The 22,666-nt window shown below is 50.0% G+C and overlaps 1 protein-coding gene across 14 annotated transcripts in view; it reads left to right on the forward strand.

Annotated features, from left to right (window-relative positions):
- The window catches only part of LOC120986703 (phospholipid scramblase 3-like), a 270,830-nt gene extending 249,432 nt beyond the window's left edge, over positions 1-21,398 (forward strand). For 11 of the 14 annotated variants that reach the window (XM_040415389.1, XM_040415403.1, XM_040415394.1 and 8 more), the window contains exons 2-8: positions 1,569-1,616; positions 2,577-2,740; positions 4,017-4,044; positions 12,017-12,198; positions 12,405-12,566; positions 13,017-13,145; positions 20,918-21,398. In XM_040415389.1, coding sequence (XP_040271323.1) covers positions 1,569-1,616; positions 2,577-2,740; positions 4,017-4,044; positions 12,017-12,198; positions 12,405-12,566; positions 13,017-13,145; positions 20,918-20,971 — 767 coding nt within the window. In that variant the 3' untranslated portion in view covers positions 20,972-21,398. The remainder of the gene's footprint in view (positions 1-1,568; positions 1,617-2,576; positions 2,741-4,016; positions 4,045-12,016; positions 12,199-12,404; positions 12,567-13,016; positions 13,146-20,917) is intronic. The other 3 variants (XM_040415401.1, XM_040415402.1, XM_040415390.1) reach the window with 1 other exon arrangement.
- Positions 21,399-22,666: the final 1,268 nt, after the last annotated feature.

Here is a 22,666-nt window from a genome sequence, read left to right on the forward strand (position 1 = left end):
CCCATTACTCCATACAACTCCTCCCATTACTCCATACAACTCCTCCCATTACTCCATACAACTCCTCCCATTACTCCATACAACTCCTCCCATTACTCCATACAACTCCTCCCTCTACCCCCTACAACTCCTCCCTCTACCCCCTACAACTCCTCCCTCTACCCCCTACAACTCCTCCGCCCTGCAGCGGGCTCCTCCACCCAAGGCCCTTTAAGTTGAGATAAGTGTTTGTTGTGACGCCAGTTGCAGTGAAGCAACGAGGGCAGAGGGCCCCTTTTAGTGATACTGTGGATGGTACCCAGGAGTAGGAATGCCAGAGTGGTGGTGGGTGGTGACCTAAAATCCATTAATGTTGGTGCACGTGTCACGGTGCTCCTACCTGGATACGCTGGACTCTAGGCATTGGCTCCGCAGCAAAATAAAAGGGGGTTGCTGATGAAGGGATGGAGAATAAATTGAGTCCAGACCTTGTGATGAAGTTGATAACAGCTTTACTTGAATAAACGCTTCTCCAACACGATTTCCAGGCTTTGTCTTGGTTTCCAGCAGGCGTTGGCATTCACTGTGGCAGGCAAACTCCTCTCTGCTCTCTAGCTCTGCTGTGCTAACAGGATAACTGTAGGATTTAGCTTTAGCTGTATGCTGTACTTTGCTTCTGTAGTATTCTCTAGATCAGTACCAGGGAACACTTTCTCCTCCTGGCTTCTGAGGCTTCAGGCTTTGGCCTCTGTGTCCAGCAGAGCTGAAGGTGCTCTAGCTGGCCCAGACAGGGCTTGTCACACAGGGACGAGCACCTGCTGCACAACCTCCCTTGGCAGGGGTAAAAACTGAACTAACTCCTCACTAACTGGTCCCTCCCTCTCTTAGGGCTCATGCACACAGCAGTTGCCCGGCCGTGGCTGTATTGCCGCCCGCACACAGCGAGTCCGCAATACACGGGCACCGGCCGTGTGCACCCCGCACCACGGATCCAGACCCATTCACTTGAAAGGGTCCACAATCCTGGAGGTTTGGTGGGGTGCGGAATGGAGGCAGGGATCGGAAGCACTACGGAGTGCTTCCATGGGTTTTCTGTCCGTGCCTCCGCACCGCACAAAAGTAGTGCATGCTCTACTTTTTTGTGGTGTGGACCGTCGGATACGGATCACGGACCCCATTCAGGTGCAGCTGCCCCACCGTGGGTGCCCGCGCATTGCGGACAGAAGTTTGCGGTCCGCAGCCTGGGCCCGGCCAGCATGAGGTCGTGTGCATGAGCCCTTAGGGAGAGCTAGAATGGAAAGAAGGGTTCCATTCTAGGAAAAATAGCTCTGCCATTGTTGCCGCCACCTGCTGGTGAACCAGGCACATTACACTTGAACAAAATGAATACAAATTTTGCAAGACCTAGAAATTAATACATAGGATGACACATGGTTAACCGTAGGAGACAGTAGCAACGTGCAAAGGTGGTAATGCCAATCTGGGGCGTTAAACTCCCACTACACCACACAGGCCCTCCCACTGCCCCCTACAACTCCTCCCACTAATCCATACAACTTGGATTCTGGACTGATTGTTGTGTCTTTTAGATATATCTGGACCTGGTGCCTCGTGCCTCTTCAACATGACATCCACAGGTAATTTACTGCCATGTCTCCTGCTCCTGCACACTCTACATGGTGTTCATACGGCAGACTTACCTGCCTAGAACTGACCAGCTGATCACTGTGGACCTCATGGCACCCCAAGATGTCTTCCTGTTCTGGAAACCCTACAGCCTACAAGATGACCAGGCAAGGAGATCATCCAGGCTAGAACTGCAGACACAAGCTGAAGTCAAAGCATTCAGGAGAACACATCTCGTCAAGGAACCTGGAGATGTACATCTCATAGAGAAACCTGGAGAAGTCCATCTCCTACAGAAATCAGGAGATGTCCATCTCCTGCAGGAACCTGGAGATGTACATCTCCTGACCTAGAGGAACCTGGGGGTGTCCATCTCATAGAGGAACCCGGAGATAAAGATGTCCAGCTCTTAAAAGAACCTGGATATGTCCGTCTTCTAGAGGGATCTGGAGATGTCCATTTCCTAGACCTAGATGGCTAACCTCTGGAAATCCAGCTGTGGTAAAACTACGACTCCCAGCATGCAGTCTTGCTTGGCTGTTTTTAGAACTCCATAGAAATGAATGGAGCATGCTGGGAATCGTAGTGTCACCACAGCTGGAGTGCCGGAGGTTAGCATACCTGGGGGTGTGCTTCTAATAGGGAAACATGAAGTAGCCATCCTCATAAAGGAACCTGGAAATGTCCATCTCACAGAAGAAAGAGGAGTTTATCTCACAGAAGGACCTGGCTATGTCTAGCTCTTAGGCCTCGTGCACATGTCCGTGTGCTGTCCGCATCCGTTGCTCCGTTCCGTGGCCTGGATGTATAGAAGGTCTCGAAGTTAGAATCATATGGTAAAACATTCTCAAACCAGGAATGGCAGGTATTAACCACTATGGTAACCAGGTCTATCAGGGTCCTCTCCATTTACTGGATCATGAATGTTCTGGTCTCTAGAACTTCTTATTTAGTCTCCCCACTCTTTCTAGATACACAACCAGCCCACACTAAGGTTTCTGATGAGCCCCCGAGTTACAATCTGATTACACCATATGCCCCCCCGGTTACCATCCCACCATCTGCCCCACCAAGTTCTCAAATGGACACTGCATTAGTGAAAGGCATTTCCCCAGGCATGGAGTATCTCCTCCAGGTAAGAGACCTTCTTCACCCAAAGTGACATCCACCGTATGTTCTACACATGCTGCTCAGTAAAGTCCATCATCCGTCCCAAGATGTCTATTGTCCAGTGTCTTCAATGTCCTTCCTACTGTGAATGTTCATCATCGTTGTCCTGGGTTCAGAGGCTGTAGAACATTGGAGGTCATCTATGAGGAGTCCATCTGAGGCCCTCTTGTGACTGCCTTCCTGCATGCATCCCTTGGCTCTTCTGTCTGTCTCTGCAGTCTGCCTCCACGGCCTGTCTTTTCTGTCCATTTGTTTCCCCGGCCTGCCTCTTCTGTCCGTCTGTCTCCCCGGCCTGCCTCTTCTGTCCGTCTGTCTCCCCGGCCTGCCTCTTCTGTCCGTCTGTCTCCCCGGCCTGCCTCTTCTGTCCGTCTGTCTCCCCGGCCTGCCTCTTCTGTCCGTCTGTCTCCCCGGCCTGCCTCTTCTGTCCGTCTGTCTCCCCGGCCTGCCTCTTCTGTCCGTCTGTCTCCCCGGCCTGCCTCTTCTGTCCGTCTGTCTCCCCGGCCTGCCTCTTCTGTCCGTCTGTCTCCCCGGCCTGCCTCTTCTGTCCGTCTGTCTCCCCGGCCTGCCTCTTCTGTCCGTCTGTCTCCCCGGCCTGCCTCTTCTGTCCGTCTGTCTCCCCGGCCTGCCTCTTCTGTTCGTCTGTCTCCCCTTGCCATCTGTCTCCCTGGCTTGCCTCTTCTAACGGTCTGTCTCCCCAGCCTGTCTCTTCTGTTTGTCTGTCTCTGCGGCTTGTTATTTCTGTCCGTCTGTCTCCCCGGCCTGTCTCTTCTGTCCGTCTGTCTCCCCGGCCTGTCTCTTCTGTCCGTCTGTCTCCCCGGCCTGTCTCTTCTGTCCGTCTGTCTCCCCGGCCTGTCTCTTCTGTCCGTCTGTCTCCCCGGCCTGTCTCTTCTGTCCGTCTGTCTCCCCGGCCTGTCTCTTCTGTTCGTCTGTCTCCCCGGCCTGTCTCTTCTGTTTGTCTGTCTCCCCGGCCTGTCTCTTCTGTTCGTCTGTCTCCTCGGCCTGTCTCTTCTGTTTGTCTGTCTCCCCGGCCTGTCTCTTCTGTCCGTCTGTCTGTCTCCCTGGCCTGTCTCTTCTGTCCGTCTCTCTGGCCTGTCTCTTCTGTCCGTCTGTCTGTCTCCCTGGCCTGTCTCTTCTGTCCGTCTCTCTGGCCTGTCTCTTCTGTCCGTCTGTCTCCCCGGCTCTCCTGGGAGTTGTAGTGCCCTCCATACCTCCTCTCACTAATGACGGCTTTTCTGTTTCAGGTTAACCAATTAATGGTGAAAGAGAAATGTAAGAAAATATATTTATTAAAGATAAAACTGCTCTGTATCCCTGTGTGTCTGGAGGACTAGTGTCTAATGGTTCCACTCTGCTCTGGTCCCTGGTGTCCAGTGGTGTAATAATATAGTCCCTGGTGTCCAGTGGTGTAATAATATAGTCCCTGGTGTCCAGTGGTGTAATAATATAGTCCCTGGTGTCCAGTGGTGTAATAATATAGTCCCTGGTATCCAGTGGTGTAATAATATAGTCCCTGGTATCCAGTGGTGTAATAATATAGTCCCTGGTGTCCAGTGGTGTAATAATCCAGTCCCTGTTGTCCGGTGGTGTAATAATATAGTCCCCGGTGTTCAGTGGTGTAATAATATAGTCCCCGGTGTTCAGTGGTGTAATAATATAGTCCCTGGAGTCCAGTGGTATAATAATCCAGTCCTTGGTGTCCAGTGGTGTAATAATATTGTCCCTGGTTTCTGGTGGTGTAATAATCCAGTCCCTGGTGTCCACTGGTGTAATAATCCAGTCCTTGGTGTCCAGTGGCTGCTCACATGTATCTTTCATGTATTGTCCCATTAGATACTAGAAGTGTAACCAGACAGTAATGATATATACTGTATGTACAATACGCCATTACCTCCTTTCAGTTTTATTTTCGGCCCTTGGAATTGGTTCAGGCTGACAATGTGGCCCCCAACCAGAAAAGGTTGGGCACCCCTGCTCTAGACTGTTAGTTTTGTAAATCCATTTTGGTGGTCCTGTCCTGCAGTCTAGTGGTTAGTGCCGGCTTCTAGTGTTTTACTGGTTTAGTCCTGCAGTCTAGTGGTCAGTGCTCATATACAGTGTTTTGGTGGTTTAGTCCTGCTGTTTAGTGGTTAGTACTGGCTTCTAGTGTTTTGGTGTTCCTGTCCTGCAGTCTAATGGTTAGTGCCGGCTTCTATTGTTTTGGATATTTTGTCCTGCAGTCTAGTGGTTAGTGCCGGCTTCTAGTGTTTTACTGGTTTAGTCCTGCCATTTAGTGGTTAGTGCTCATATACAGTGTTTTGGTGGTTTAGTCCTGCTGTTTAGTGGTTAGTGCCGGCTTCTAGTGTTTTACTGGTTTAGTCCTGCCATTTAGTGGTTAGTGCTCATATACAGTATTTTGGTGGTTTAGTCCTGCTGTTTAGTGGTTAGTACTGGCTTCTAGTGTTTTGGTGTTCCTGTCCTGCAGTCTAGTGGTTAGTGCTGTCATCCAGTGTTTGGTTGTTTAGCCCTGCAGTTTCCTTCCTCAGTGCGCCTGCGCCGGGTGTAGATGTGACGTCATCGGCGCAGGCGCACTAAGGATGGAGCAGCCGAGCGAGCATCCTCCTCTCAGTGCACCTGCGCCGACTGAAGACCGGTACGGCGCAGGCGCGAGATTTGGAACGCAGACAGGGCCAGCCGGAGGAGGAGAGCGCTCGCTGGCCCTGTCAATCAACAGGAGGAGGGGGCGTCTTTATGAAAGGAGGATGCGGCTGCTACCAGCAAGCAACCGCCCTACCTGCTGATAGCGAGGTAATTAACATATTATAAAAGTGCGTTTTTTTTAAGCCACAGAAAAAGGTAGGAGCCCTATATATTGAAGAATCGCACTATAAGGAATTTAATTAGCCCAAAAATGAAAAATGACTTTTGGGGGGTGACAGAAGCCCTTTAATGCTGGCTGTGTTTTAGTGGTCCCCTCCTGCAGTCTAGAGGTTAGTCCTGGCTATTTTGGTGGTTTAGTCCTGCAGTCTAGTGGTTAGCGCTGGCTCTCAGTGCTTTGGTAGTCCTGTCCTGCAGTCTAGTGGTTAGTGCTGGCTTCTAGTTTTGGTCGTCCTTTTCTGCAGTCTAGTTGTTAGTACTAGCTCTCAGTGTTTTGGTGGTCCTGTCCTGCAGTCTAGTGGTTAGTGCTGGCTCTCAGTGTTTTGGTGGTTTAGTCCTGCAGTCTAGTGGTTAGTGCTGGCTCTCAGTGTTTTGTGGGTTTAGTCCTGCTGTCTAGTGGTTAGCGCTGGCTCTCAGTGCTTTGGTAGTCCTGTCCTGCAGTCTAGTGGTTAGTGCTGGCTTCTAGTTTTGGTCGTCCTTTTCTGCAGTCTAGTTGTTAGTACTAGCTCTCAGTGTTTTGGTGGTCCTGTCCTGCAGTCTAGTGGTTAGTGCTGGCTCTCAGTGTTTTGGTGGTTTAGTCCTGCAGTCTAGTGGTTAGTGCTGGCTCTCAGTGTTTTGTGGGTTTAGTCCTGCTGTCTAGTGGTTAGCGCTGGCTCTCAGTGTTTTGGTGGTTTAGTCCTGCAGTCTAGTGGTTAGTGCTGGCATCCAGTGTTTAGGTGGTCCTGTTCTGCAGTCTAGTGGTTAGTGCTGGCTTCTAGTGTTTTGGTAGTCCTTTCCTGCAGTCTAATGGTTAGTGCTGGCATCCAGTGTTGTGGTGGTCGTGTCCTGCAGTCTAGTGGTTAGTGCTGGCTTCTAGTGTTTGTGGTTTAGTCCTGCAGTCTAGTGGTTAGTGCTGGCTCTCAGTGTTGTGGTGGTCCTGTCCTGCAGTCTATGGTTAGTGCTGGCTTCTAGTGTTTGTGGTTTAGTCCTGCAGTCTAGTGGTTAATGCAGGCTTCTATTGTTTTTATGGGCTTGTCCTGCAGTCTAGTGGTTAGTGCTGGCTCTCAGTGTTTTGGTGGTTTAGTCCTGCAGTCTAGTGGTTAGTGCTGGCTCTCAGTGTTTTGGTGGTTTAGTCCTGCAGTCTAGTGGTTAGTGCTGGCTCTCAGTGTTTTGGTGGTTTGGTGCTGCAGTCTAGTGGTTAGTACCCCTCTGTTAAGGGTGCTAGCTCACCTGCGTGGGAGGGCACCGGGCAGTGTACCGGGTGGAGTCCAGTAGCGGGAGACCGCAAGGAGAGAGGCGGGGTGGAGGCATCCGGGTCGACAGCAGACAGGTAGACGGTAGTAGAGGATCAGGCAAGAGAGTAGTCAGGGACGATTCCGAGGTTGGCAGCAGTTGAGTTGGTAGTAGCAGCAACAGAGGAACAGCGGTAGATGCAGCAGGATCAAGTTCAGAAGAACAATAACCAGCAGGGGTCAGGTGCAAGAGGCTGGGCTTATAAAGAGGAAGTAGCAGGTGCAAGGAATCACAGAGATTAACAAGGCTGGAACAAGGTAGATCAAAGAGTTCAGTAGAAGGAAAAGTCCAGAAGGGTTGGTAGCCTAGTGGCTAGAGCTACTGCCTGGGACATGGCTGGTCATGGGTTCAAATCCTGACAGTACTCCCCGACCTCCGGGCACTGCAGATGAAGGTTTATCAGGATGTCTCTGGTGGAAAGCTTTTACCAGTCTGGGGGCATGGACATTTTCCTCCGGCTCCAGGAGTTATCCTCGGGGGAATAGCCCTTCCAGCCAACTAGATATTGCAGCCTTCCACGGTGGAGTCTGGAGTCAAGGATCTTGGCCACAGTGTATTCCTCCTGGTCTTGTACTGGAGGAGGAGGAGGAGCGGCCTGGGAAGGTGTTCTCAACTCAGGAGAGAGTAGTGGAAAATCGGATGGAGTCGGGAAGGTCGAGTCGGAAGGCGACTTTGTTGATTCGAGCCGTGATCCGGAAAGGACCCATGTATTTTTGGCCCAACTTCCGGGAGGGAACCTTTGTGCTTAGGTTTCTGGTGGAGAGCCACACCTTGTCTCCTACCTGGAATTCCGGAGCGGGTTTGCGGTGTTTATCCGCTGCCTGCTTGAAGCGGCTCTGGGCTCGATGTAGATTGTCCCGAATATTTTCATGTGCCTGTTGTAGACTTGCAAGACGTTCGGCCACGGCTGGGACTGTGGTGGAAATGGGCAAGTGAGGGATGAAGGTTGGGTGTAGGCCGGTGTTAGCGTAGAACGGGCTGTATTGAGTAGAACTGTGCTCCGCATTGCTATAGGCGAACTCGGCCGTAGAGAGGTGGTCCAGCCAGTCGTCCTGCAGATGGGTGACGAAACAGCGCAAATACTGCTCGAGGATTTGATTCGTTCTCTCGGTCTGCCCATTGGATTGGGGGTGGAACGCAGAAGACAGGTTCACCTTGATCCCAAGGGCTTGACAGAAGTTTCTCCAGAACCTGGAAGTGAACTGTACTCCCCGATCCGAAACCACATCGTCCAGGGCCCCATGTAGCCTAAAAACCTCTCGGAGTACGAGATCAGCCGTTTGTTTGACGGTGGGTAGGCCCTTGCAGGAGATGAAGTGGGCCATTTTGGTGAGACGGCCGACGACGACCAGGACGGTGTTCATGCCCTTGGAGGGAGGAAGGTCCACAATAAAGTCCAAGGAGATTGAACCCCAGGGGCGGGAGGGAACCGGGAGCGGACATAGCAAGCTCACGGGGGAGGAGCGGGGGGTCCTGTTGCGGGCGCACGTCGTGCACGAGGAGACAAACCTCTCAGTATCTTTTCTGTAAGTTGGCCACCAGAAGAAACGGGAGAGGAGCTCCTGGGTCCTTCTGATACCCAGATGGCCGGCCGGTTTGGAATCGTGGTTGAGTTTAAGTACGTCAAGTCATGCAGATTCTGGTACGTACAACTGCTGATCCCGGGACAACCAGTAGCCACCCTTGAGAGTAAGGTTTACATCTCCAGGTGGGTAGGTGAGGAGGTGATCGTTCTCATACCCTTCCTTGAGGGAACCCAGGAGTTCCCTTGAGTAGGTGGCTCCTAGGATGCTTCTGTCGGGAAGGATATCGGCCGGAGCCTCATTGATCTGAGAGGGTTCAGAGAACATCCTTGAGAGAGCATCCGCTTTGCCGTTCTTCGACCCAGGGCGATAGGTGATAACAAAATTGAATCTGGAGAAAAACAGACTCCACCTGGCTTGTCTGGCGGTGAGTCTCTTGGCGCTGCGGATAAACTCTAGGTTCCGGTGGTCGGTGTATACAGAGATGGGATGGTGGGCCCCTTCCAGCAAGTGTCTCCACTTGGTGAAAGCGTCCTTGATTGCCAGCAGTTCCTTATTTCCGATGTCGTAATTCCGTTCAGCGGGGGACATCTGGCGGTAGAAGAAAGCGCAAGGGTGTAGGAGCATCTTTTCTCCTGAACGTTAAGACAGAATTGCGCCCACCGCAGCGTCAGAGGCGTCCACCTCGACCGTAAATGGTAATTTAGGGTTTGGGTGGGCCAGGATCGGGGCAGAGGTGAAGAGGGACTTCAGTTTAGCAAAGGCCTCCTGTGCCTCCGGAGTCCACACGAAGGGGACAGTCTTTTTTGTTAGTTGAGTGATTGGGGCGATGATTTTCGAAAAGTTCCTGATGAACTTCCGATAAAAGTTTGCGAAACCTACAAACCTCTGGACCTCTTTTTCGTTCTTCGGGGCGTGCCACTCAGTCACTGCTTGGATCTTCCGGGGATCCATACTTAAGCCCTCCGGGGAAATAATATAGCCGAGGAATTGGGTGGAAGTCTGTTCAAATTCACACTTCTCCAATTTAATATAGAGAAACTGTTCATGGAGTTTCTGTAGCACCCTGTGGACATGCCCACGATGTTGTTCAAGGTCTTCTGAGAAAATCAAAATATCGTCCAGATATGCTACCACAAATTGGTCAAGCATGTCCCTGAAGACGTCGTTGATAAAATGCTGGAAGGTAGCAGGGGCATTGCAGAGGCCGAAAGGCATGACCAGATACTCGAAGTGACCGTAGCGGGTTCGGAAGGCGGTTTTCCACTCGTCCCCGAATTCGGACCAGGTTGTAGGCTCCTCGGAGATCAAGCTTAGTGAAGACTTTTGCCGCCCGAAGTCTCTCGAGGAGTTCAGAAATCAGGAGGAGAGGGTACCGGTTCTTCACAGTAACGTTGTTGAGCTTTCGATAATCTATGCAAGGGCGTAGAGAAGAGTCTTTTTTCTCCACGAAAAAGAAGGGGGCCCCTGCAGGAGATCTGGAAGGTCGGATAAAACCCTTTTTTAGATTTTCGTCTAAGTACTCCTTCAGGGCCTTGAGTTCCGGCTCGGAGAGGGAGTATATACTGCCGAAGGGTATTTCGGCTCCAGGTAGCAGCTCAATCGGGCAGTCATAAGGCCGATGCGGGGGCAGTTTGTCTGCATTTCTCTTGTCACAGACATCCTGGAACTCCCGATATTGAGGGCGTAAAAGTTCCTTGGTGGATAGTCCGAATATGGTAGGTTCTTCGGGCGGAGGAGGGACGGATTCACGTAAACAGTTCTGAGAACAAAAGTCCGAGCGGAACCATATGCAGCGGGTGTCCCAGTCCACCGAGGGGTTGTGGGTGGCCAACCAAGGGATGCCTAGGATCACCGGAAACTTAGGGGAGGCGATCAGGGAGAAGTGAATGGTCTCCTGATGATCGGGTTTGACGAGGAGTTGAAGGTCAGCGGTCTGGTGCGTAACCGGCCCAGAAGAGAGCGGGGTCCCACGGTTTCCAGATCGATGGGGGCTGCCCTGGTTACCAGTGGTATGTTGTTCTCATGGGCGAAGGTCAAGTCCATGAAATTTCTGCCGGCCCCCGAGTCAAGCATTGCAGAGCAGGGAAGCTGTCGTTCCCCAATGGTGATAAGGATGGATATAATGAAGTGGGACCCGGTACCTGTAGTGTCCATGGTTTTAGAGGCCAAAGGTGAGATTGTGGCTTGTTGTAATTCCCGTAATTTAGTGACAGCAATGGTTCGGCGAGTCTTATTGGGGCACCTAATAGCGAAGTGCCCTGGCTCGCCACAGTAAAGGCAGAGGCCTGCGGCCAGTCGTCTCTCCTTTTCAGCAGCCGATAAAGTCTTGCGCAGTGCGTCAACGAAATCATCCAGATCGTCTGGGGCGTCTACCCTGGCGAGCTCATCCTTTATAAGTTCGGAGAGTCCGCGGCGAAATTGACTTTTCTGGGCAGCTGGGTTCCAGGTGGTGTCGAAACTCGGAGGTATACTCGGCTACAGAGCGTCTTCCCTGCCGTAGACTGTGCAGCATAGCCTCGGCAGTCGCGCAGCGGTTAGGGTCGTCGAAGACTTGGCTCATTGCTGCGGTGAAGTTGTCTAGGTTATTCAATAAGGGACTGTGGGATTCCACATATGGGGATGCCCATGCCAGGGCCTCATCAGTTAGAAGGTTGATGATGAACAGGATCTTCTTTCTGTCCGAGGAAAAGGAGCCCGGCTGCATCTGAAAGTAGATACGGCACTGGTTGAGGAACCCCCGAAATTGGCGCCGATCGCCGTTAAACTTTGACGGGAGAGGCATGCGGGTGTCTGTGACCGCGCCGCGTACGTCCAGTAGTTGACACTGCAAGTCGATAATTTCCCTCTGTTGGCTCTGGATTGCGCCTTGAAGTTGAGCCATTTCCTTTTGGGCAGTGGCACCAAACTCCTGAAGTTCGGAGATTTGTTTGCGCAGGGTGGCCATCGCGGACTCCATTTTAAGGGCTGGTTATTCTGTTAAGGGTGCTAGCTCACCTGCGTGGGAGGGCACCGGGCAGTGTACCGGGTGGAGTCCAGTAGCGGGAGACCGCAAGGAGAGAGGCGGGGTGGAGGCGTCCGGGTCGACAGCAGACAGGTAGACGGTAGTAGAGGATCAGGCAAGAGAGTAGTCAGGGACGATTCCGAGGTTGGCAGCAGACAGGTAGACGGTAGTAGAGGATCAGGCAAGAGAGTAGTCAGGGACGATTCCGAGGTTGGCAGCAGTTGAGTTGGTAGTAGCAGCAACAGAGGAACAGCAGTAGATACAGCAGGATCAAGTTCAGAAGAACAATAACCAGCAGGGGTCAGGTGCAAGAGGCTGGGCTTATAAAGAGGAAGTAGCAGGTGCAAGGAATCACAGAGATTAACAAGGCTGGAACAAGGTAGATCAAAGAGTTCAGTAGAAGGAGAAATCCAGAAGGGTTGGTAGCCTAGTGGCTAGAGCTACCGCCTGGGACATGAATCCCGACACCCTCAGTGGCTCTAGAGCAGAGTTCAGACCAGGCTGTCGGTCTCTGTAGATGTGGCTTATTTTCAGTGTCTTCTGCACTGGGTTCTGATTATGGTTCTGACTCCCGGTGTCTTCCCTCCAGTCACTGTGTCGCAGGGCTGGGGCTTCTCCTTTGATGTGCTGAATCTGGTTGGTCAGCGACTATTCCAGGCGGAGCAGAACGTGGTGTGCTGCGGACCCCTCTATGATGTCAGGATACGAGACAACAGCAACAACGAGGTCCTGCATCTGCTGGAGAACTGCGGCTGCACCTGCACCCGGGAGGTGAGGCTGGTAGTGTCCGCGGGGATGTGGGGCACTGTCACTTGGTCTCTCCAGATTACAGGGTCCCCAACAGTCACCCTTGTATTCCTGACAGCGCGCGTCCCCTGAGATCTGCCACCGTTATGTGTGGCGCCCTCTGATCAGAGATTACAACATAAGAGGTAATGAGAGTTCGATAACCTGATGCCATGATCGTCCTCTTCCAGATGGAGGTGCACGGCCCCTCGGGGCAGCTGATGGGATTCGTCAAGGTGCATTGGAACAATATGGTCACCCACCTGTCATTGATGAATACCTCCGGGCAGGTCACCCTCATCATCCTGGGGCCCAGCTTCCAGAACAGCATCTTCGGCAACGTCAGCTTTGAGGTAAATATAGAACAAAACATATCCGCCCCTCCCACTGTAGGGTGATACAGACAGAAGAGAGCTATGAGCCTGCCCCTCCCCCTGCAGGGTGATACAGACAGAGGAGAGCTATGAGCCTGCCCCTCCCCCTGCAGGGTGATACAGACAGAAGAGAGCTATGAGCCTGCCCCTCCTCCTGCAGGGTGATGCAGACAGAAGAGAGCTATGAGCCTGCCCCTCCTCCTGCAGGGTGATACAGACAGAAGAGAGCTATGAGCCTGCCCCTCCTCCTGCAGGGTGATACAGACAGATGAGAGCTATGAGCCTGCCCCTCCTCCTGCAGGGTGATACAGACAGAAGAGAGCTATGAGCCTGCCCCTCCCCCTGCAGGGTGATACATACAGAAGAGAGCCTGCCCCTCCCCCTACAGGGTGACATTTTTCAGGCGTTTCTCCCATCTCTGTCTCTCAGGTGAAGTCTCCGGATGAGCAGCATGTGGTGGGGATGATAAAGAAGGAGACTGATCATATTTTGCTTACTTTCCCATTGGACCTGGAGGTGACAATGAAGGCCATGTTGTTGGGCTCCTCCTTGTACCTGGTGAGTAGTTGTCTCCATGTTTGATGAGGGTGACCTTCAGGGGGAGCAGAAGATGAGTCTTGATGGTCGGTAGGATTGGTCTCTTAGTGAGGACACAACTCCATCCTGAGTCCATGGCACCCACTGTAAGCACAGCGGTGATAGATGAGAGTCTTGGACAGTGTTAGGAGACTGGAGGAAGACAGAGGAGTCTGGAAGATTGGGATAGAGGGGTCTGGAGGAGGACAGAGGAGTCTGGAGGATGGGGATAGATGGGTCTGGAGGAGGACAGAGGAGTCTGGGGATAGATGGGTCTGGAGGAGGACAGAGGAGTCTGGAAGATGGGGATAGAGGGGTCTGGAGGAGGACAGAGGAGTCTGGAGGATGGGAATAGATGGGTCTGGAGGAGGACAGAGGAGTCTGGGGATTTATGGGTCTGGAGGAGGACAGAGGAGTCTGGAAGATGGGGATAGATGGGTCTGGAGGAGGACAGAGGATTCTGGAGGATGGGGATAGATGGGTCTGGAGGAGGACAGAGGATTCTGGAGGATGGGGATAGATGGGTCTAGACCAGGACAGAGGAGTCTGGAAGATGGGGATAGATGGGTCTGGAGGAGGACAGAGGAGTCTGGAGGATGGGGATAGATGGGTCTGGAGGAGGACAGAGGAGTCTGGAGGATGGGGATAGATGGGTCTGGAGGAGGACAGAGGATTATGGAGGATGGGGATAGATGGGTCTAGACCAGGACAGAGGAGTCTGGAGAGAGCAGAGGAGTCTGTAGAATGGGGACAGAAGGGTCTGGAGGAGCATAGAGGAGTCTGGGGACAGAGGAGTCTAGAAGAGAACAGAGGAGTCTGGAGGAGAACAAAATCGTATTCAGGGATAGGTCAAGGTTAGGGCAGGTTGAAATTGTGGAATTATGTGGTCCAAGGTCAGAGCAGACAGCAATGGGTCAATACAGTAATTAGACAGAGTTCAGGTCAGGCATTAGAGAAGCAAAGTCAGGAATCGGGCAGAGGTCAGTACATAAAAAACTTAACCACAGGCAAAAATCTTGACCACACACCATTGCAGGGACTAGCTAGCTGGATGAACCTATTGCTCAGGCACCTTCTCACATAGGAAGATGCCTTAAGTATTCCAGGGTTACCTGCCATTGGCTGGTGAAGATTAGGATTGTGTGTGTTAGAACTTTAAGGTGGTTACCCTATGGGTAGACTGGAGAGGCTAAGCCTGAAAACACAGGCCACGGCCTGCAACAAGAGATGGAACATGGCAGGTGTGGACCTCTGGAACAGCATTGGCATTATCCACCTGGTGAAGTAGGATGGTGGTGGGCATGGGTCACCGGTCTAACATCTAGCAGTCACCAATCTCTCACCAACCCAAAAGTAGTCTGTGAGAGTGTTCTTGTGGCAAGACCCAGTGTGTAATCAGACCACACCTGTAACTACGTATCTGCCTGAGCCATAACCCTAGGGCGCTATTTCTATCTGAGGGCGGGGTTACTTTGTGAGTGCGTGGCTCTTTCTCCTCCTTATTGTCTTCCTCTTTTCCCTCTTCTCCTGCTTTTTCCTTTGTCTTTTCCCCTCATCTTCCCATTCCTCCTCTGATCTTTTTCCCCATCACACTTCACCACTAATCCTTCTCACTTCTTCCTCCTGCACCCATAACTATTCTTCTTTCTCTACCGTTCCCTCTGTTTTTTCTTTTGCTTTCCCCTTCTTCTGCAATAGATTTCCCTTCCCATCCTTTTTCTTCGCCTCTTCCACTTACTCTCTCCACTTCTTCTTTCCTCCTCCTCCTTTCTCCTGTTCTTCCTCTATACTCTTCCCTCTATTCTCCTCCTCCTTCCTTCCCTCCTCTTCCCCTTTCTTCTTCTCCTCTTCCCATTCCCTCTACATCTTCCTTCTTCGCCTATTCTTTCCCTTTTCTATGTCTTTCCAACATCTTCCCTCCTTCCTTCTCCTTTCCCTTCTCATCTTCTGCTCCCACTCTTTCCCCTTCCATTTTCTCCACTTCCCCTCCATCTCCTCTCCCTCCATCCACTTTCTTCTGCCCTCATCTCCGGACATTCTTCTTTATCCTCCCCTTTTCTTCTACATCCTTTTCCTTTATCCCCTTATTTCCTCTTCCCCTCATCTTCTACTGTTGCTCTCCCCTTTCTACTATTCACTTACCCTTCCTCTTTTCATCTTTCTCTATCCCCTTTCCATTTTCCCTTTTTCTCTTCTTTTCCTTCTTCTCTTTTATTTACTTTCCTTCCACTTCCTCTTTCCTTTCCCCTCCTCCTCTTTTTTATCTTCTGCCCTTCTCGTAACCCTCCTTTTCCCCTTCAGCTTCTCGCGTAATCTTCTACCTTGCCTTCTCCTTTTCCCCTTCCCCTCCTCTATTACCTCCCCCCTCTTCCTCCCTGTCCCCTTCTACCCCCCCGCCTTCTTTTCCTCTTCCACTCTTCATCTCCCCTTCTTCCCTTCCTTCCTCTATTCCTTCCCCGTCATCTTCCTCTATCCTCCTTTTCTCTCTTACTTCTCCCTTCTATTCCTCTATCACCCTTTTTTTTTTTTTTATATATATCTTTATTAGTATATAGAAAGAATACACAAGGAAAGAATTTGAGTAAACACTCAATATAGTTAATACCTTTTTTCCTTTTCCCTCCCTATTAATTTATCACCCAGACTAGATAGTGCCGACCGCAGCTGCAGATACCTAAACCAGGAGAGGTTTTCTACATCATGTGATAGCTCCATGAACGACTTCCTCTCTCTATCCTTGACTACTTGTGAAATGTAGATAATCCTATTCTTTTGCCAAAATGTATCCGTTGCTATACCATCTAATATCTGTAGATGAACGTTATGCCAAAGAGGCGTGAATGTAAGTGAACCCTTCACCCTCAGCCATATTCTAGTAGTAGCCCAGATTTTAGAAAGTCATTTTGTAGTCTCTTTATAACTCCGTTGACTAAACAATAGTCCAGATTCCAAGAGAGTGAATATATTGTTCTGTAAATACCTCCCTACGAGGCTCCTGAAAAGTGCACTATTTTTCCATTCCTGACACATCAGTAACTGAGCGGCAATAAAGTAACCTTTGAAGTAGGGGAGGTTTAACCCCCCACATTCCAATGGTTTGTATAGATGTTCCAGTTTTAGCCTGACTCGTTTTCTTCCCCACACTAAATCATTCATTATTCTTTCCATAAGTTTAAAGTATTTCTCTTCTATCCAGATAGGAGTATTCCCGAGCACATACAGGAATTGTGGTAAAATCACCATTTTGACCAGTGAAACTCGATCAGCTCTAGATAGAGGAAGTTTCAACCAAATCCCTATCTTTGCTCAGATTTTTGTTATTAATGGGATCAGATTAAGTTGGACAAAGTTTTCAACCCTGTGCGATATCGTCAAGCCCAAGTATTGAAGGGTATCTACAACATCCAACTGGGTTATCAAGACCTCCTTATGGGATAGCGGGTCTATTGGCTTCAAACTGGTCTTAGATCAATTTATGTGAAGACCAGATACCTCACCAAATAGTTTAACCATTCGGATGATTCTTGGGAGAGTTATTTCCGTGTGGTCTATAAAAAAAAAGAACATCATCCGCATATAAGGAAATACGATCGTCCACTCCTAGTGTTCCGAATCCTTTAACCTGATCATCCTGCCTAATGGCCAGAGCTAGGGGCTCGATGTAGATATCAAATAACAGTGGTGATAGTGGACAACCCTGCCGCGTACCTCTATTTAGATCAAAACTAGTAGTCAGGATCCCATTAAGACTTAAGGATCAGTAATTTAAGGATATTTATAAATTTCTCCCCAAAACCCATCCTGATCAGAACCCTCCAGAGGAAACACCACTCCACCCTGTCAAAGGCCTTAGAGTCATCCAGTGACAGGATGGAGCGGGAAGTCCCCCCAGGGGCTTGTATGTTAGCAAAGAGCCGATGGAGATTATGGTGCGTGCCCTTGTTTGGGATAAATCCATTCTGATCCGGATGGACAATGGAGGAAATGACCCCAGAGAGCCTTGTGGCCAAAATCCTTGCGAGGAGCTTTACATCTGCATTAAGCAGTGAAATCGGTCTATACGATCCCAGATCTATGGGGTCCTTGCCTTTTTTTGGAACTAGTGTTATCACAGCTTCCATCATTGAGTCTGGCAGTTTCCCATCCTCCACCGATTCAGCAAAGACCCCCAAACGTCTAGGAAAAATAATCTCCTTATATTTACTATAAAATTCATATGGGAGTCCGTCTGAACCGGGGGTGGAATTACCCGAACATAATTTAATTGCCCCCTCAAGTTCCTGAATCGAAAAATCTACCTCAAGTGCTTTCTTTTGGGCCACGGCAATAGTTGGAAAGACAATGCCATCAAGATAAGAATCCATCATTTCATCTGTAACTTTAGAGTCCGCTTTATAAAGGTCTGAAAAATAATCCAAAAATGCTTTCTCTACAGAACTTTGTCCACTAGCCATCCTACCATTGGCCAGTCGGACATTGTCTATATATTTTTTGGATTCCTGGCTTGAAATCACTCTAGATAGAAGTTTCCCAGGTCGCCTTGATTCTGTAAAATATTTTTGCCCCTTAAAAAATAAACTTTGTTGGGCCTTGTCGAACAAAAAGTTGGAATATGCTTGTGTAGTCTTCTGCATATTTTCCTCTGTCTTAGGCCTCATGCACACAAACGTTTTTTTTTGCGGTCCGCAAAACGGATTTTCGTTGTTCAGTGATCCGTGACCGTTTTTTCTTCCGTGGGTCTTCCTTGATTTTTGGAGGATCCACGGACATGAAGGAAAAAGTCATTTTGGTGTCCGCCTGGCCGTGCGGAGCCAAACGGATCTGTCCTGACTAACACTGGCCACCAATGAATATAATACTGGGGAGGGAGGGAGGGGGGCCGCACTGGCCACCAATGAGTTAAATACAGGGGAGGGAGGGAGGGGGGGCCGCACTGGCCACCAATGAATTTAAAACTGGGGAGGGAGGGGGGGCCGCACTGGCCACCAATGAATTTAAAACTGGGGAGGGAGGGGGTCTGCCCCCTCCTGCCTGGCAGCACCTGATCTCTTACAGGGGGCTATGATACGCACAATTAACCCCTCAGGTGCGGCACCTGAGGGGTTAATTGTGCGGATCACAGCCCCCTGTAAGAGATCTGGTGCTGCCAGGCAGCAGGGGGCAGTCATGTACACAGTTCGTAGTATATTCTAACTTGAAGCGTCCCCATCACTATGGGAACGCCTCTGTGTTAGAATATACTGTCGGATCTGAGTTTTCACGAAGTGAAAACTCAGATCTAAAAAGCTTTTATGCAGACGGATCAGCTGATCCGTCTGTGTGAGAGTAGCCTACGGACACGGATGACGGACGCGGATGACAATCTTGTGTGCATCCGTGTTTTTTCACGGACCCATTGACTTGAATGGGTCCGTGAACCGTTGTCCGTCAAAAAAATAGGACAGGTCATATTTTTTTGACGGACAGGAAACACGGATCATGGACGCGGATGTACAACGGTGCATTTTCCGAGTTTTCAACGGACCCATTGAAAGTCAATGGGTACGCAGAAAATCACGGAAAACGGAACAACGGACACGGATGCACACAACGGTCGTGTGCATGAGGCCTTATTTGTATAGAAGGATTGTGTAGCTGAGGATGCTAGTTCTTCTAGGTTTTTCTGTTTTTTCCCGTACTCCTTTCTCAGGTTCGCAATGTTACTGACCATTATCCCCCTCATATAGGCCTTAAAGGTATCCCAAACCACCTGGATTTTTGCTGAGCCATAATTAGTGTCCCAAGATCGGTCAATTTCCTTTTGTATTATCTCCTGTCTCTTTATTACTGATAGCCAATAAGGGTTTAGTCTGAATGGGGGCCTCTCTATATGTTTCTCATCGGTCGGACAAAGTTCAAGGAGCAGCGGTAGATGGTCCGAGAATGATCTTGTCTCATACTTCATTCGTTTTACAAATCTCACATATTTTCTATTCATCAGGGCAAGGTCTATTATAGACATGGATCTGCCTGAATTACTGATGCATGAAAAAGCCCTTTTCCCGGGGCCCAAACGTCCCCAAACATCTTCAAATCCGGCCTCAGAACAAAACCGTGCCAAGGGGGACCCCTGTACAGGAGTGTCCTCCTTGACCCCCGAAGAGACCCTATCCAACACAGGATTGATAACACAATTGAAATCTCCAATAATCAGTGTTGGACATTCTGGCCATTTATCTATAAATGTTAGCAGAGAGTTGAGGACTGAGAAAGAGAATGGAGGTTGGAATATAGACAAAGGCCAGAATAGATGTCCTCCCCATCAACCTGCCGTATAGGAAGCCAGAGGACGCCTCGCACACGAAATCAATTGTTCTATGTATAAAAATGGTAACTCCCCTAGAATAACTAGAGAAGGTGGAGTGATACGTGTGCGCGGCCCATCCCCTGCCGACCGCCCCGGGGGTCTCCCCAGTAAGGTGCGTTTCCAACAAACATACTATTGCTGGGAGATGGGTCCGCATCAGATCAAAGACCGCTTGTCTCTTTCCTCTGTCCCCCAGGCCCCCTACGTTCCAGGCAAGGATTCTGATAGACATTATAGAACACAAATTCTAGAGAAAAAAATAAAATAAAAAATTCTCTATCACCCTTCCTTTCCTCTTCTCTTCCTCTCCCTCTTCTTCCTCTCTCCTTTCCCCATCCTCTGTCCCTCTGCTTTCTTTTCCTCTTCTGCTACTCATCTCTCTCTCCCTGTATCCCCTCTTCCATTATTTCTTCCTTCATCCCCTTCCCTTCCTCTCTTATCCCTCCTTTTTCTCTATCCCCCTTCTAACCTATCCTAACCCTCCTCTTCCCTTCCTTTATCCTTTCGCCCTCCTCTTCATCTATCCTCCTTCTATTCCTCCCCCCTCACTTCCTCTATCCCCCTTTTTTCCTCTATCCTCCTTTCCTCACTTCCTTCTTCCTGCTCTTCATCTATCCTCCTTTTGTTCCTTCTCCCTCCTCTTCCTCAATAGCCAATCAGAAGTCTGTTGTAACATCATGTGATTGGTATCAGGCGCAGCATTAAAACCTACAGTGAAGGGGTCATAAACCCGGTGTTACAGTATGAAGTACAGAGTCAGTCTGCTGAACACCTGCAGATGGTGTATCATGGACCTCCAGGAGCTTCTCCTGAACATGCAGGAAGCCCTCTCACCACCCCGACCACCAGACTCATCTCTGCTTGTGCACAGAGTCCTCGGGGGGTAGGACAGTCAGCATGAAAAAATGTCCATTCTCTTCCTCTATCCCCTCTCCCTCTATACTCCTTCTTTTATTCCTTCTCCCCCCTCTTCCTCTATCCCCTCCTACTCCTCTTCCTGTCTACCCTTCCTTTATTCCTTCTCCTTTCTCTGCCTCCCTTCCTCTATCATCTAGTCTTCCTCTGTCCCCTCCTCTTCCTCTATCCCTTTCTACTCCTCTTCCTGCCTCCCCTTCCTCTGTCCCCTCCTCTTCCTCTATCCCTTTCTACTCCTCCTTTTGCCTCCCCTTCCTCTATTCCTCTTTTTCTATCCCCTCCTACTCCTCTTCCCGTCTACCCTTCCTTTATTGCTTCTCTTTTCTCTGCCTCCCTTCCTCTATCACCTAGTCTTCCTCTCCCCTCCTCTTCCTCTAACCCTTTCTACTCCTCTTCCTGCCTCCCTTTCCTCTGTTGCTCTCCCCTTCTCTTCCTCTGTCCCCTCTCACCTTCCCTTATAATGATCAGATTTGACTTTGATTTCCACTTTCAGGAAAATCTCATTAAATCAAAGAGAAAGGAACTGCAGAGACGAGCACGTGACTGATACTCCTGCAGCACATCTCACCAATATCCCATGTATGCAGCCACATGTATCTGAGCACCTTCTCCGCAGAGCATCATATATCATCCTCAGCATTGCAGAGCATCACACCCAGCATTCCCAGGGAAATGCTCCTCATACTAAACACTAATACTGCAGAACATCTCACCTGGCTCACACTGAAGAGCATCGCACCCACTATACACCTGAGGAATGGTGCCACCGTGGAGGGCTGGCTGGACGTGGACCCTGGATGGTCATGGGCTGGGAGGTTTAACAAGCCACTGGCCCTTTAAGAGAAACCAGTCTAATATGGACAATGTGTATTGTTCTGACGACCTGCATTCCCAGATGGTGTATGTACAGGATGTGTGATAATGAGCTGTATTATATGTATAAACGCTGAATAAATGCTGTATCTGCTGCCTGACGCCTCTGAGGGTGGCGGGATGTGTCCCAGATCTGGGCGCACCGCTTCTCATTGTGGAGATCCACAGGAGGAGGCCCAACATGCAAAGCATCATGGGAACAGTATGCAAATCAACCCTTCTCTCCAGCGCCACCTATAGGTAACCCCCTGTAAGTCATTCCCAGACCCGTGAAACATGGCTAGAGGCCAAACCAGAGACCCTCATGTGTCCACAGCTTCAGGGTTCTGACCCTCATCAGTGCGGAACATGCTTGGGCCGTGTGCACTACAAGTACCAGACTCGATATGGATGCAGACAGGGACTCCTGCTGGTTATTAGTCCAACCCTGTGGTCCCAGGAGACCCTCTCTCCACCCTACCAGGTCCCATCAGCTGGAGACCCTCCAGTACTAGGGAAGTTGCAGGATTCAGTGCGGCCATCAGGTGGCAGTGTCACTCAGTGTTGTACATAGGGGGACCTGTTTTTTTTTGTTAGTTTTTTGAGAACAAGGCATGAAATATAGCGGACATATTGAATATCCATACATGTTCATAGTAAACACAAGATGAGAAAATATTAGCATGCCCCTATTCACATTTTCAAACCGTAACCTAGGTCCAAAAGAGAAAACATCCCTCCGTCCCCCAACAAATGAGATCTTATCGGTGAAGTCTTGCGTCTCAGGTTCCACAATCTTACTATTGGGCCATCTCTCCATTCCCTAGACTTCCAATTTGCCCAATTTCCCTCCTAGTTGTGCCTCTAGGTGCCATGTGCTCTGAGTGAAGGGCCGTCAGGTCCCTGATCTCTCCCTCTGACAATGTAGATTCAATGAATGTTCTCCATTTTTTGATGAACTTACTACTTTCCCTTTCTTTGTACCTTTCCATTTCTATCCTCTCCATGTGGAGCACTTGTTTCATGGTCCCTAACACTTCACCCCACGACAAGGGCGTAGTTGGTAACCAATGCTTTAGAATGGATGTTTCCCCTGACATGAGCAGTATGTGTATGCCCTTTTCGGCTAGCCCTGGTCCCTCTGCGCCTGTTTGTACCCTGGGTATATAGTGAGGGATGCTCTGCTCTGGTGTCAGTAGCACCTTCACTCCCAGACTGTCAAAATGTATTTCACTGCTCGCGACCAAATTGACTTTAGGATCGGGCAGCCCCACAGGCTATGTAAAAGCCCTGCTCTTGAGAGGGACCATGTGGGGTACTGTCTTAGATAGTTCGTAACTGTCCCTCATCTGCTTAGATAGGTCTAGGACACCAAGTTCCTCCTCCCAGG

The sequence above is a fragment of the Bufo bufo genome, chromosome 1 (assembly GCF_905171765.1).
Source record: "Bufo bufo chromosome 1, aBufBuf1.1, whole genome shotgun sequence".
Taxonomy (NCBI): domain Eukaryota; kingdom Metazoa; phylum Chordata; class Amphibia; order Anura; family Bufonidae; genus Bufo; species Bufo bufo.